The sequence below is a fragment of the Vulpes lagopus genome, chromosome 10 (assembly GCF_018345385.1).
Source record: "Vulpes lagopus strain Blue_001 chromosome 10, ASM1834538v1, whole genome shotgun sequence".
Taxonomy (NCBI): Eukaryota; Metazoa; Chordata; class Mammalia; order Carnivora; family Canidae; genus Vulpes; species Vulpes lagopus.
The window spans coordinates 23037016-23053191 of NC_054833.1; the positions used below are offsets into that span (position 1 = coordinate 23037016).

The 16176-nt window shown below is 49.5% G+C and overlaps 1 protein-coding gene across 1 annotated transcript; it reads left to right on the forward strand.

The window, feature by feature from the left end:
* Positions 1–1329: 1329 nt before the first annotated feature.
* On the forward strand, positions 1330–14293 carry SERPINB9 (serpin family B member 9). The gene is given in 8 exon segments (XM_041771393.1): positions 1330–1462; positions 3466–3643; positions 6902–7039; positions 7395–7512; positions 9342–9484; positions 10744–10899; positions 11797–12002; positions 12004–14293. Coding segments are annotated over 7 exon segments (1131 nt in total). The 5' UTR covers positions 1330–1462; positions 3466–3475; the 3' UTR covers positions 12206–14293.
* The last annotated feature ends 1883 nt before the right edge of the window (positions 14294–16176 follow it).

The window sequence follows — 16176 nt, forward strand, 5'->3', positions numbered from 1 at the left end:
CTGACCCCGCCTCACAAGTCCCTATCCCGGGCGGGTCTGACCCAGCGCACCTGTTCGGCCCCCGCAGGTGCAGGTAGCGGGGCGCTGCTGGGGTGCAAGCGGCCGGGGCCCCCAGGGGCGGGCAGGCACCTGCCGCAGGTGCGTCCTGCAGCCCAGGTCGGAGGCAGCAGGAGCGACCGCAGCCCCCGCTCCTGCACGGCGGGGACCCGCGCGGGCGCCCAGCTGCCGCGAGTCGGGAGCCGGGAGCCGGGCGTGCGCGTCCCCCGCCCCCGGGCCTCCCTCCCCGGGGTCACCCGCTGGCGCCGGAGCCGGACCCGCCCGCGCGTCGCCGGTCGGGAAACGCCTTTCGCTTCCTCCTCGGTTTCCGAGGCCGCGGGCCGACCGGGGCGCGTCCAGCCGGAGCCGCGGGGTGGGACTGGCGCGGGGGGTGGGGGCGGGGCCGGAGCGGGAGGGGGAGGGGGAGCGCCGAGGGGGGAGGGGAGCGGGAGGAGGGATCGGGGAGGGGGAGCGGGAGGGGGAGCGAGAGAGGGGGAGAGGGAGGGAGAGCTGGAGGGGGAGGGGGAGGGGGGAGCGGAATGGGGGAGAGGGAGGAGGGGGAGGGGGCCGGGAGGGGAAGAGGGAGGGGGAGCGGGAGGGTGAGCGAGAGAGGGGGAGCGGAGGCGGAGAGGGAGGAGGAGCGAGAGGGAGGAGGGGGGAGGGGAGAGGGAGGAGGGGGGAGGGAGGGAGAGCTGGAGGGGGAGGGGGAGGGGGAGCGGAATGGGGGAGAGGGAGGAAGGGGAGAGGGAGGAGGGGAAGAGGGAGGGGGAGCGGGAGGGTGAGCGAGAGAGGGGGAGCGGAGGCGGAGAGGGAGGAGGAGCGAGAGGGAGAAGGGGGGAGGGGAGAGGGAGGGAGAGCTGGAGGGGGAGGGGGAGGGGGGAGCGGAATGGGGGAGAGGGAGGAGGGGGAGGGGGCCGGGAGGGGAAGAGGGAGGGGGAGCGGGAGGGTGAGCGAGAGAGGGGGAGCGGAGGCGGAGAGGGAGGAGGAGCGAGAGGGAGGAGGGGGGAGGGGAGAGGGAGGAGGGGAGAGGGAGGGAGAGCTGGAGGGGGAGGGGGAGGGGGAGCGGAATGGGGGAGAGGGAGGGGAGAGGGAGGAGGGGGAGAGGGAGGAGGGGGAGAGGGAGGAGGGGAGCGCGGAGCGAGAGGGAGGGGGAGCGCCGACGGGGGAAGGAGGAGCGGAGAGCGGAAAGGGGGAGCGGGAGGGGGTGAGGGAACGAGGAGGAGCGGGGAGCGCGGAGAGGGAGCGGGAGGGGGAGCGGGGGGGAGGGGAGCGGGAGGGGCGGGGCCTCCCACCCGGCCCCCACCCGCGCGGGGGACCCCGGCCTGCCCGAGGCGCCGCCCCCGGGGGCGGGAGGCTTAGAGGTGGTCTCCGGCCCGGGGCGGCCGAGCGGGGCGGCGGGCAGAGCGGCGCGGGGCGGAGGTGGCAGGTGAGGGCTCCGGGCCGCGGGGGGGGGGGGGGTGGCGGGCGCTCGGGCCTGGAGCCTGGGGCGGGCGGGATCGCCTCTCCCCGTGGCTGGAAACACAGCTCCGTGCTCCGCAGGGCCCCAGGGCGCCCCGGCCCGGGTCCCCGGCGAGGCCCCCCGCCCCCCTCCCCCCCTCCCTGGGGTCCCCGCGGGACGCGCCCGCCCGTCCCCTTCCCGCTAAGGTCCCCCGCGGTCCGCGCCCGCCGCGCCCCCTCCGCGCCGAGGCCTCAGCCCCTCCTGGGCCCGCGGCGCCGTCGCAGGCCCCCACCCCCACCCCCGCGCCCTCGCAGGCCTCCCGGGGCGCCGGAGCACCTCCAGGCAAGGCGGGGATTGCAGGGGGGCTGCTGGGGGCGCTGGGGCGCGGGCGCGGGGAGACCGGCCGGGGCGGAGGGGGGCGCGGAGGGGGCCTGGAGTTGGAGAAACTGTTTCCAGGGGCGCGGGGGTGGCTTGGAGCGAAGCAAAGGCGGTCAGGGGGCTGCAGGCGGAGGCTGCAGCAAGGGAGGCCGACAGGTGGAGGAGCTTATCCCCAGGGCCAGGCAGGTCTAAGAGGAAGGCTGAAAGGTGGGCTCCCCCGTCAGAGGGCAGAGCGCGGGGGCGGGGGTGTGTGGACAGCTGGAAGCTCCTAGAGGGAGCAGAAGATGCAGGCTCAAGAGGAGCAGGCTGGTTCAAGGGGTAGGAGTCAGCAGAAGGGAACCCTCGGTGATGGGTGCTGATGGGTGCGAGGGGAGGAGGAGCTGCGGCCGGGAGTCAGGGAGGCCCCAGGGTGGGAGGCCAGGGTCTCCTTTCCAAGCTTAGCTAGTTCCCTGGCCAAATGTGGGCTGCGGGTGGTAGGATGACACGGCCGGCTTCACCTGTGGCCGGCACACCTGCCCACTCACCTCTATGCTTCTGGAGCTTCAGAGCTACTGGCCTCCCCATTCTGGGCTGTTCACCCCCTTCTGGGCTCTTCTCTGCTCCCCCTGGCCTCTCCACTCAGGTGTCCCAAGGGCCCGGTCCTTGCCCCCTCAGGCACAGTCCACTCCAGGGGCTTCTGCTGGGACTAATGGGTAAAACTCTCAAATCAGTGTTTCTGACTCAGCACAAAGATCGTAAACCAAAAGCACAGTTGCCTCACCCTCGTTTCCAATGTTCGAGGGTCACTTGGACCCTAGGCCCTAGGGGTGGCAGTGGGTGCTCTGAGTTGCCTTACGGGAGATGAGGAGTCACTTAGCCTCGGGGTGCTGAGGGCTGCTCAGCGAGAGAGCACACTGGCTGTCCCTCGGCCGGTGACCAGTCACTGTAGGTGCAAGGTCCTTGCCTCACAGCCATTTTCATACCCAGCTGTAGCCTCTCTTTTACCAGCATCTCAAACATTTCTCAAGAATTAGCAGATGGATAGGGAGACTGTAGTCGGCTGCAGAGGTGAAACTCCCAGAAGTTTCCTTTGCCCTGACCCTGTGCCCCTCCACAGACCGGAAGAGCTGGTCCTTGTGACAGAGGATTGGACTCCCCTGATCTCCGGACGCTGAGTGCTCTTCACTTTCCCGAGGCTCCCGGGCTGGTTTGATCTGCTGCCAGCACCACACTTGGCTAATTACTTTAAAATTGGGACTTGTTTTTCTGGATGGAGAGCCACAGGAAATGGATTTCCCTCCAACTGAAAATACTTATGAGCTTTATTATCTAAAAAAAAAAAAAATGCGGGGATCTCGGGGTGGCTCAGCTGTTTAGCACCTGCCTTCAGCCCAGGGCGTGATCCTGGAGGCCCGGGGTCGAGTCCCGTGTCGGGCTCCCTGCGTGGAGCCTGCTTCTCTCTCTGCCTCTCTCTCTCTCTCTCTCTCTCTCTGTGTGTCTCTCATGAATAAATCAATGAAATCTAAAAATAAATAAAAATTTAAAGAATGTACAATTCCCGCATTGCCACGTAGTAAGGCAGTAGCGTTCGGGGGTGGGTTGGAGCAGCCTTTCTCTCTCTGCTCTGGTTCCAGACCCTGCATCATGGAGGCTCTTTCTGAAGCAAATGGCACCTTCGCCATCCGCCTTTTAAAGATGCTGTGTCAAGACGACCCTTCACGCAACGTGTTTTGCTCTCCTGTGATCATCTCCTCTGCCCTGGCCATGGTCTACCTGGGGGCAAAAGGAAACACCGCTGCCCAGGTGGCCCAGGTAAACCTGGCTGTCACCCAGGGGAACACCTTTGGGGGTGTTATGTTCTATCGCCAGCTTCATACCTCTGACTCCAGAGCTCCCGTAAGGCAGGATGGGGGGGGGCGCCAGGTGTGTGCACACATCTGTGCCTCCGTGTGCCCGTGGGGCTGCTAGAGACCAAGACAGAAAGGGCAGGGCTGGGAGTCTCCTCCACTGAGATGCTTTTTGGGGGGAAGTTCGCTAATTAATAACCTGGATGAGACCATCAAAATCTTGTCCTAGCGCTTCATCTCTGTTTAGAAATCAGTACCGAAATTCTTTGAAATCTAAGCGGCTAAGAGCTCTCATTTTTGGAGTAAAAGACTGCATGGCTATAACTATTCTTTGGCACACAGGTAGGTTAAGATCTATTTCAAGCCATTAATATGCCAACATGCCTTCCTAGCTCAGGAAGGGGACGGACAAAAATACGGACAAGTGGATAAAAAACCACATGTCTTTGTTACACGTGCACACTATATAATGTGGCCTAGTCTGCTGAACAGACGTTTAGCAAACATCTGAAAATGATAAAGAGTCGATCCCTGTCCTGAAGGGATGGAGCGAGCACAGGGACATGTGCCCGAGATAAAACCTGAAAGCTTATTTTCTCCTGCCCCTGTAGACACCTTCACTGTCGACGACGACGTGTGCATCAGTGTGGCTCTTGGTTTTGATAGGACTTTCTTTTCCCTTGAGAACTTTTTCTGGGGTGATTTTTTTTCTCATTTTTTCAGTTTGCGGTAGGAGGGATTGAAGGTTTAGGTGTAGCGGGGGGCTTCTTTAGCTTACCGAACTTTCTATGCTTTAAGCTAGCCCTTCTGGGGGCTTTTTTTGAGAGCCTCAAGATCGGTTACTTTGTGTTCGGAGACATTGAAATTCCTGATCCTCCTGGGCTCGGCTGGACGGCAATGGCACTGGCTATGCGAAGTGCACATTGCTGCTTAGAGCACTAAGGGACCTTCTCTCACAGAACTAGCTTTCAGATTCTGTGTGCACTGGCGGGGACGGAAAGTGAGGTTTCCCCCACTGACTGTAGGGGAAGTCATCTCCCCATCTCCCCATGAACCTTTCATGCTTTTAATTGTATGTGCTGTTGGGTTTTTTTCCTTGTGAATCTTAGATGTGAGTTTCCCTCTATGTAGGATATAGTTCATACTTATGTTTTCCTTGGGATGCAAAATTTTATAAAAGCCCCTTTTCTGAGCCCCTCTTATCCTTGTCACTACTTACCTTTTTTTTTTTTTTTTAAGATTTACTTATTCATTTGAGAAAGAGAGGGGCAGATGGAGAGGGAGAGGGAGAGTCCCAAGCAGACTCCCTGAAGCATGGAGCCCGATATGGGGCTTGATCCCACAACTCTGAGATCATGACCTGAGCCAAAACCGATAGTTGGATACTTAGTGGACTGCACCACCCAGGTGCCCCTTTCTATTCCCTGCCTTGAAACAATAGAGATCTATTTAGGTAGAAAAGCCAACTCTTACTCCCCTGCTCTTTTTAAATTAAAAAATGTTTAAATTCAATTTAGTTAACATAAAGTATATTATTAGTTTCAGGGGTAAAATTTAGTGTCACATGCATACAACACCCAGTGCTCATTACATCGCGTGGTTTCCTATAATGCCCATCACCCAGTTACCCCTTCCCCCGACCCACCCTCCTCCAGCGACCCTAAGTGTGTTCCTTGTAGATCAGAGTCCCTTGTGGTTTGTCTCCCTCTCTGTTTTAACCTTATTTTATTTTCCCTTTCCTTCCCCTATATTAATCTCTTTTGTTTCTTAAATTCCACATATGAGTGAAATCATATGGTATTTTTCTTTCTCTGACTGCCTTATTTCACTTAGCCTAATACCCTCTGGTTCCGTCCACACCACTGCAAATGGGAAGAGTTCATCCCTTCTGATGGCTGAGTCCATTGTCTATATAGACCCCCTCTTCTTTATCCATTCATCTGTCGAAGGACACCTGGGCTCCTTCCATATTTTCATTGTTATGGACATTGCTGCTGTGCACATTGGGGTGCAGGTGCCCCTTCAAATTGCTGTTTGTATCCTTCGGATAGATACCTAGTGGTGCAATTGCTGGGTCATAAGGTAATTTTATTTTCAGCGTCTTGAGGAACCTCCGCACTGTTTCCCAGAGAGGCTGCACCAGCCTGCGTTCCCACCAACGGTGCAAGAGGGTTTCCCTTCTGCACATTCTCGCCAACATCTGTCATTTCCTGTCTTGTTAATTTTAACCATCCTCACTGTGTATCTCACTGTGGTTTTGCTGTATTTCTCTTTTTAGTAAATGTGCTGCCGAAGCGAGCACTTGCTGTATTTCTCTGATGCCGAGTGATGCTGAGCATTTTTTCATGTGTCTGGATCATGTGTAGGTCTTCTTTGGAGAAATGCCTGTTTCATGTCTTCTGCCCAGTTATTGACTGGATTTTTGTTTGTTTTTTGAGTGTTGAGTTTGATAAGTTCTTTGTAGGTTTTGGACACTAGCCCTTTATCTGATACATCATGTGCAAATATCTCCTCCCATTCTCTAGGTTGCTTTTTAGTTTGGTTGACTGTTTCCTTGGCTGTGCAGAACTCTTTATCCTGATGAAGTCCCAGTAGTTCATTTTTGCTTTTGTTTCCCTTGCCTTCAGGGCCATATCTAGCAAGAAGTTGCTGCGGCCAAGGTCACAGAGGTCGCTGCCTGTGTTCTCCTCTAGGATTCTGATGGGTTCCCGTCTCACATTTAGGCCTTTCATCCATTGTGTCTTAGTCCCTTGTTTTCTGTTCTCTGCCTCCCCACCTCAATCCTTTTCTTTCTATATCTTCTCCCCAAACCCACATCCTGTTGCCCTAGTAGGTATTAAATCTGCAATTAAATTGAAAGTAATGTCCCTTTTGAAAAAAGAGAAAACAATGCCCTTTAAAGGAAAATTTTGTGGAGTATTTGAGAAAGAATTTTGCTTACAGATTTTTTGAGACACTCTTTTTCTTTTCTTTCTTTTTTTTTGAGAGAGAAAGAGAGAGTGCTTGAGCAACTGGCAGAGATGGGGGAAGGACAGAGGGAGAGGGAGAGAGAATCTCAGGCAGACTCTGCACTGAGCACAGAGCCCAGTGCAGGGCTTGCTCTCATGACCCCAAGATCACGACCTGAGCTGAAATGAAGCATCAGATGCTCAACTGACTGAGCCACCCAGATGCCTCCCAAAGAACAATCTTCATAAATTTCAAAATTATGTTTTCTCAACAGGTGCTTTCATTAAGCACAGAGAAAGACATTCATCAGAGTTTCCAGTCGCTTCTCGCGGAAGTGAACAAACCTGGCACCCAGTACTTGCTCCGAACAGCCAACAGGCTCTTTGGAGAAAAGACTTGTGAATTCTTCCCGGTAAGTTGAGTCAGCAGGACAATAAAAGTTGTAATCATAGTATAGAGTCTGAAAGGAAGATCCCAAAGAACTGAAAATTATGGTAAACATGTTTTTTAAAATCCTAATTCTATAACCGTGCCTTGAATTTTTAAGAATTTGACTTGTTCTAAAATTCATTTATCCATTTCTGGTTATTCATGGCTTAGTACTTCCCTCTTTATAAACTCTGCTGTTCCAGTGCCTAGTGGACTAAGATTCGATCAGTTTCAAGAGATGTAGACTCATTTTAATAAAATGTATGTAATATCCCGATTTGGGGGGGAAACTAGACTTTATCTCGGAATATAGCCGCATTGCACTTTTCTCTCCACAGACCTTTAAGGAATCCTGTCTTCGGTTCTACAATGCTGAGCTGGAACAGCTTCCCTTTGCCAAAGCGGCAGAGCCGTCCAGGAAGCACATCAACGCTTGGGTCTCAGAGAAGACTGAAGGTCAGAATTGCCTGCAGTTACCTCCCCCTTTCCCCCCCCCCCCTCCCCGCACCCTCGGCCTTCCCCTCCTTCCCCTGGTTCTCTTCCCCTTGCTTTTCCTGCTGCTCCGACTTCAGATTTCACTAGTGTTTCACTTGGTCTGGGTGCTGACAGGTTGGGCCTCTTGCCTTATTTGCACCTTAATGGCCTCACAGGGGTTCTGGGCAGATGCTCAGGTGTGCAACAGCAGACACCGAAGAGTTTGTCCACTCCCCTGGGACCAGAAGGACTGATACAAGTGTCCAAAGAAACTGATAGGCCAGGGGCACCTGGGGGGCTCAGTGATGGAGCATCTGCCTTCGGCTCAGGCCTTGACCCTGGAGTCCCGGGATCGAGTCCCACATGGGGCCCCCTGCATGGAGCCTGCTTCTCCCTCTGCCTGTGTCTCTGCCTCTCTCTGTGTCTCTCAGGAATAAATAAATAAAACCTTCTAAAAAAAAAAAAGAAAAAAACCAATAGGCCAGATTTCCAGCTTAATAGCTTGCACTGACTGAAGCATAGCTTCACATGGCAGGGCCCCTGGGAGGCGGCTCGCTCTGGTTCTGCTCTGAGACAGGTGCTTGGGCTTCCTCTCTGGAAATTCTCTGCCGCCCTCCTTACCCCCCGCCCCCCCCCCCCAGGCTGCCCACGAAGCTGCCTTGTTCTGCTTTCAGAGCTGCTCACACTCCCCCGTGAGCTTTGCTCAGCCCAGATTGGAGAGGCCGCAGATGCTGCCTCAGGCCTAGGCAGCTCGACGGACTGAAATCACGCTGTTTGGCCTTGAGCCTTATTCGTTTCTCTTTTACAGAGTGGAGGGTTCTGATCGTGGGCCGCGTGCCCGCTGATGTTGGAGCCACGCAGGACCCTCCGCGCTAACTGCTTAGCACCTCGAGGAGCACTGTGACTAAGTCGGGCCACAGAGAACGAGAGGTTGTCTGTCCTTACAGAGCCAGCAGTTGTTGCTACCATTTCTTCTTGGAATATTTGCCACTTAGGGCATCTGGGGGCAGCGACTCAGTAGGGCTGCTCTTGGTTGGTTGGAAAAATACATCATGATATCCAGGGAAGAAGGGGGTGTCTTTCACTGGCCCACTTTACCTTTCCCAGGAATGTCTGGTGTTTTGTTTATTTATTTATTTTTAAAGATTTTATTTATTAATTCATGAGAGACAGAGAGAGAGAGAGAGAGAGGCAGAGACATAGGCAGGGGAGAAGCAGGCTCCATGCAGGGAGGTCAATGTGGACTCGATCCCGGGACTCCAAATTCATGACCTGGGCTGAAGGTGGACACCCAACCACTAAGCAACCCAGGTGTCCTGGTGTTTTGTTTAGAGAATCAAATAGTGAAATCTCTTCCAGATCCTTCCAGAAGTTCCTCAGAGCACCCAGGCTGCCTAGCCTCAGCTATTTCCCCTTTGAGCCATTCATCCTGGCTGCCTCCGATGCGGACACAGCTGTTAGCGCTGGTTGTGACGTCCGTGCATTAACTACACACTCCATTTTACCACTTGAGATAACAGAAGTCCCTCCCAGCCCATCTCTCATATCCTGCTTGCCTTCATGTCTGACCTAATATAGTGTTTTTCTTTGAGTGATTTATAAATCTTGTGCTGTTATCAACTTTGTGACTGTCCCCACAGCATTGGTGACCTGGCTGTGAAATACCACTTGTATGTGTTGTTTTTTTATTTCTGCACATAACAGTCCGAACTCAGCTCATTTCAAAAAGAAATGAATGTTTGGTTCTTGATTAATAACCAAGAATCTAAAAAAAAAAAAAAGCTGAATATATTCTCTACTTTTTCTGGAAGGTAAAATTCAAGAGCTGTTGCCAGGTGGCTCAATTGATGCAACGAGCAAGCTGGTTCTTGTCAATGCCATCTACTTCAAAGGAAGGTGGAATGAACAGTTCGACAAAAGGTACACAAGGGAAATGCCTTTTAAAATAAACCAGGTGAGAGAAGCTTTCAGAAATCCTCCTAGTGTCATGAAGAAAGTGAATGGAAATAGTTAACTTTGTAAGAGCATAAATGATTGGCTAAAAATAATTCTGAAACTTAACACCTTTGTGAATGGAATTTTAAAGTAGAAGAGAACTGAGAAATAAAAATTATTTGCTATGATTTTTTTTTTTTGCATTTTATTACTGCTCCTATGGCCTCTGATAATTTCTCCTACATTCATTGCTGCCACCTAATTCAGGAAACTTAAGACTTTTTTTCTAAGTCCAGTTAGCTTAACAGAAAGCAAAAAACAAGTGTTCAGGAAGTGTGATATGTTGTATGTGTTGGGGGAGCATATAGAAGGAGTCAATATCATTTTAATCAGATATTTTAAAAGTTAAATAAGTATAGACTTGGATTATTGTTAATCATTATTGATCTAGTATTTATACGTTTGTAATATTAAAACTGACAAAGATGTTAGGCATTAAAATAGCTTGTGGAATCTCCCAGCCTGTGGAAAAAAAAAATACCATTTCATGAAATTAGGAAACTTATACTGTACAGGTAAATCCTTTTGGGGGGGGCATAAGGTGTACTTCACATAATCAGCCATCTAGTTATAAAGGTGTAGGGGAGAGGACCTTTCTAGCATCTAATTTTTATAATAGCTGATCCATATCAGTTTTTTAAAATTTAATGAGTAGAGTAGTCCAATGAACTTCTGCGTGCATATACCTCTTCTGTACTTTAAAAAAATACATATTTCATTGGATTCGAGTATCAGAATTGGAACAAGTGGATTTAAATACGTGAAGAGACATGTAATTCCCTCTGCTTTCTGAGGGGCCGTCTGCATACACTACGGGTCACACTGCTGCGAAACTCTTCAGTTTCTTTTTCTTTATCATTAACACGTTTTATACTTGAATACAAATGGTTTTCTGTTTCAGTTCATTTGATTATATTATTTCCTTAGATGTATTGCAGATTTTACATGAGGAAATTAGATTTGCCTCCTGCAAAAAATGCAGTGTCACGTTTATTTCGCTGAATAAAATGCGTCCTTTCCTAGGCTGGCACCGTATTTGCTTGCACTACGGGCCTTGTGGTGGTGACAGGAAAGAGTCAGAGCTAGCACACGAATATCGTTTCCATCAGGGGGGGCTGAAAACACTCCTGGAGCCAATTATAGCTGTTTTGGAAATTTTTATTGCCGCTTTCAAGAGTCTGTTTTTAATTCTGTGCTCACCTGTTTAATTCCCATCAGAAGGAGCAAAGGCCAGTGCAGATGATGTACCAGGAAGCCACGTTTAAGCTCGCCTACATCGAAGAGCTGCAGACGCAGGTCCTGGAGCTGCCCTATGTGGGCGACGAGCTGAGCCTGCTCATTCTGCTCCCAGACGACCACGTGGACCTCAGCTCGGTGAGGGTCCAGGGATGCCCTCTGCGTCCTTCCTCCTAGGCCTCAAGCGCCGCGGTCAGCGTGTGTTACCTTCCACGTCCATGGTGTGCGCAGCCGGGCAGCGGGCACAGCGTTTAGGCGCTGGCCTCTGGAACCCAGCGGCCGCCAGGACCCCTCCTCCCATTGTTATCTACGTGATCGAGCCAAATTCCTTGACTCCGTTTTCCCGCCTCGAAAATGGGGATGGTGGGACTCCTGGGGGGCTCAGCGGTTGAGCATCTGCCTTGGGCTCAGGGTGTGACCCCCGGGGTCCTGGGGTCGAGTCCTGCATCAGGCTCCTTGCGGGGAGCCTGCTTCTCCCTCTGCCTGGGTCTCTGCCTCTCTCTCTCTCTGTCTCTCTCATGAATAAATACATTAAATATTTAATTTTATTAAAGACAACCTCTCAAGTGGACAACCTCTGCTTGAGAGTTACGAGGATGAAATGGGGGTGGTTCAGGTAACAAACTTAGTACATTGGGACCTAATAAGCCCTGAATAAATGCGATCCATTATTACTATCATGATCATTGTTAGCATTATATTTTATTTATCTATTTTTTAAAGATTTATTAGAGAGAGAGCAGCGTGCGCTTGAGGGGCAGAAGGAGAGGGAGAAGCAGACTCCCCGCTGAGCAGGGGGCAAAAGGAAAGAAAGAGAGAGAGAGAGAGAAAAGAAAAAGAAAGCGGAGGGAAAGCAGAGTCAGGTAGGCCTTGACGGTTGTCGGGATAAAGCGGTGACCCTGCGGCCGCTGGGTGAGACGGGAAGGGCCGCGGGGTGCTCCCTGCTGGCCCGCGCCCACCGGTGGGGGGAGAGGGGACGTGCGTGTCCACCTGTACTGAGCTGTGAGATTTAAAGTGTGATTCGGGCCCTTGCAGGTGGAGAGCCGTCTGACTTGGGAGCGATTCCGAGCGTGGAGCGGGCCGGCGCGCATGCGGAGCACCGACGTGGAGGTCTTCCTGCCCAGACTGCAGCTGGGGGGCGAGTACGACCTGGCCGCCGTGCTTGGGCCTTTGGGGATGGCCGATGCCTTTCAGGCGGACAAGGCCGACTTCTCGGCGATGTCGGCCCTGCGGAGAGGTGTGTCTGTCCAGGTGTGTGCACAGGAGCGTGCTCGAGGTGGACGAGGAGGGCACGGCGGCGGCGGCGGCCAGCGCGGCCCTGGTGGTGGCCGAGTGCTGCGCGGAGCCCGGGCCCAGGTTCTGCGCCGACCACCCCTTCCTGTTCCTCATTAGGCACAACGCAGCCCACACGATTCTGTTCTGCGGCAGGTTTTCCTCCCCGTAAGGGCGAGCCCCTCTCCCTCCCCGTGACCCCGGTCCTGCCCCGCGCCTGTCCACACTCGGCTGGCCCCGTCCTGGCCCCTCGTTGGCCCTACCCAGTGTAGGGCAGGGGACGAGAGACCTTAGTGATTCCCTGGGGTGTTCAGAGCCCAGTCCTCATCCCGGCGGATGGGACGCAGAGCTTCCCCAGACTGGGTCCCCTCCTTCTGCAGGTAAGTTACCTGTGACACCGAGTCCTGCCTCGGTCCTCGAACCCTGCTGCATACCTGCCTTAGCCTGTTTCCGTGGTGACAAGCGCTGCTAGCTCAGGCTACTGTTCTCCGTGCGCTGGTGCATGGGCTTTGTAGAAAGTTTCCTTAATGTACATTTTTATGTTATCTTTGTTTAATATTCATGCATCACCAGCTAGGTGGCAAACAGGGCCTGGGGCATTGGAGACGAGGGGCGGAGTCACGGCCTTTGGACACCTGGTCTTAAAGAATCTTGCCAGAATCACGTAGTTTTTAGGACAGCCAGGTGGGACAAAGGTAATGTCCTTAAACTTATCACGGGATCCCCTCGTAGGGATCATAGCTTTCTTCGCGTTCTTGTATCTCTCCACCTCCAACTCTCACAAAAATTTCGTTCAACTCTTAAAGCTCATTTCCGATGTCATCTTCTCCAAGAATAGTTTCCTTTTCTGCATAAGCAGATGTGCATCTTTGAACCCATGGAGGGAGGGCATTTCTCTTATGGCATTTGCTTTATTTATTAATCACCGTGTTCTCCAACTAGACCTTAAATTCCTCAGGGGTTTTGCAGTCTATGTGCTACTTACAATGCAGCGATATGTAATTTGATCACAGCTGAGCTCTGTAATTTTTTTAAAAAGTGATTAGATATCAGTGACATTATTGGAGCCTTCTTAAAGGATCTGTTATTGAGGTGAAATTCACATAGTGTAAAATTAATCATTTTTAAGCAAACAGTGCGCTGGCCTTTAGGACATTGAAAATGTTGTGCAACCACCACCTCTATCTAGTTCCAAAAAATGTTCCTCACCCCAGAGGAAAACCCTGCAGTCACTCCTCGTCCTCTTCCCCCTTCAACCCCAGACAACTGCCAATCTGCTTTCTACCTCTATGAACTTACTTACTCTGGATATCTCATATAAATGGATTGCTTTTGTTTCTGGCTCTTACTTAGCATGGTGTATGCGAGGTTCATTCACGTTGTTGTATGTACTTCATCTCTTTTTATGACTGAATAATAGTCTACCATAGAGCTGCAGCACGATTTGTCTGTCTACTCATTCATTGATGGACATTTGATTTGTTTCCATCTTTTGGTTATTTGTGAGTCATCCTCCTACACATGTGCATATTGGTGTATTTGTTTGGATCGCTGTTATATCAGGGTTCCAGTTTCTTCACATCCTTATCAACGCTTGTTATTTCCCACCCTTGAGAAACTTGTGGGAACAGTTTTAAAAATTATGGCCACTCTGGTGGGTGGAAGTGAAATCTCATTGTGCATTTTACTTGCATTTTCTTGATGACTAATAGTGTTGAGCATCCTTTTATGTGCTTACTGGCTTTTTGGATAACTTCTTTGGAGAGAAGTCTATTCAAGTCCTTTGTCCATTTTTTCATAGGGTTGTCTTTTTGTTGTCAAGTTTAAGAGTTCTTTATATATACTGGATACTAGACCCTTCTCAGATATATGGTTTGCAATATTCTCTCCCTTTGTTTAGGTTATATTTTCCCTTTCTTGATAGTACCCTCTGATCCACAAAGGTTTTTAATTTCAGTGAAGTCCAGTTTATCTATTTTTTCTTTTGTTACTCATACTTACGGTATCATATGTAATAACCCTTTGCCAAATCCAAAGTCATGGACATTTACAACTATTTTTCCTAAGACTTTTATGATTTTAGATCTTCTATTTAGAATGTTAATCTATTTTGATGTATATGATATGAGGTTTGAGTCCAACTTAATTTTTTTTTTTGCATATGGGATATCAGTTGTCTCAGCACCTGTAACTGCTTTTGAACTGAAAAAGGATGTTGATAATAAACAAAAAAGAAAGACAATATCTAAAAAAATGAAAATATCTAAAAAAATGATGAGGTGAAATATCATACAGTTGGCATACACACACACACACACACACACACACAGACACAAGTATCTCAAATCCATTCCATGAAGGACACCATAACGAGACTGAAAGAAACTATAAAAAAAACCAGTAAAGAATTAACACTAGGGTATACAAAGAACCCCTGCAAACCAAAGAGAATAAGACAGTCAATTATTAATCATAAAAATACAAATAAGATACTGTGAGATACTGCCCTACATCCATCAGATTGGTGTCAGTTAGAAAGTTGGATACTATGCAGCATCAGCTAGGAAGTAGGGAAATTTGGGAGCACTTGTGGGACCAGGAACCAATATGGCCAAGATAGAAAGTAATCTGTCAGTGAACTCAATTGGTGTCTGCTCTGGGCTCCAGCAGGCTCCTTTCTGGGTGTGTGACCCAGTGATGTCATCGCACAAGTCCACAGGAGTGTTCACTGCAACTTCATTTATGTTGGCAATGAGTTGGGAGCTACCTAAGTGTCCATCTCAATGGGAATAGATAACGAAGATGTGAGACATACTCTGTGATATTATATAGGAGTTAGAAACTAAAGTACAAAGTAGGTCTTTAGTCTTGGATAGGTGATGTTGAGTTAAAAAAATTTATGTATATAGTATAGTAGTATATATATAAGTATATATAAATATACTTCAACAACTTTTAAGTTTTACTTCTGTAAAAATCTCTGCAGGATATGTTAAACAAGGATATACACCAATTGTATTTCTTCTATTGGTGAGAAACTTTTCATAAATTTTGTTACCATATTTTATTAATGAACAGGTTTATTCCGCCCCCAGTCAAATCTAGGTTTTTCCTTAGCGATTTTTGACACTGCTTTCAATTCTTAGAAAGACTTTCCCATTGAAGCCAGTAGGTCACCTATATTTTCTTCTAAACTATTATGTTTTTAACTGACTTAACTATTCAATCCATCTGAAATTTGTTTTTGTGTTGTTGACATTCAGGAGAAATATAATTTTATTTATTTACAAACAGCCAATTTCTCAACGTTATTTGTGAGTAATCTGTTTTTCCCCAGTGTTCGTGATGATTTTTTCATCCTCATTCTTCCAGGTGAACTTCAGAATAATTTTGCAATACTCAAAATAATTTTTTTAAAGATTTTATTTACTTATTCATGAGAGATGCAGAGATAGAGAGAGAGAGGCAGAGACATAGGCAGAGGGAGAAGCAGGCTTCATGCAGGGAGCCTGATGCAGAACTCAGTCCCGGGACTCCAGGATCATGCCCTGAGCTGAAGGCGGGTGCTCAACTGCTGAGCCACCCAAGGATCCCCTCAAAATAATTTTTCAAGTTTGATATTTTTTGGAGGGATTAGTGTGACATTAAACATATAAATTTGGGATAAATTAATCTATTTACAGTGTTAGTCTTGTTTTAAAAAAATGTGAGGAGTCTCCATTTATCCAAATCCTTTTTTTTATATATCTCGGTCTATATATAGATACATATAGACATAGTTTTGTTTTTCTCATTATTTCTACATTTTATTGTCATTATAATAATTGTGAGAGCATTTTTTCCCTCACCTGGTTATGAGTTACATCTAAGCAAATAATTGAAGTTTAATACATACTAAAGAGAATCACTATTTCTGTCTCCTACTACTAAACAACCCTTCTGACACGTGTGGGTTTTTCTACACCAAAGAATTCTCTGCTTCTCAGGGACACCGAGCGGGTGCCTTAGCCATTTAACTCAGTTTGAATTTACTTTTTCCTCAATAGGAGAATTTAATTCACTTATTTATACAATACTATGCAGAACCTTTTTTTTAATTGTGAAGGGTCTATAAACAGTTCCTGAAAAAGATCATGAAAACCA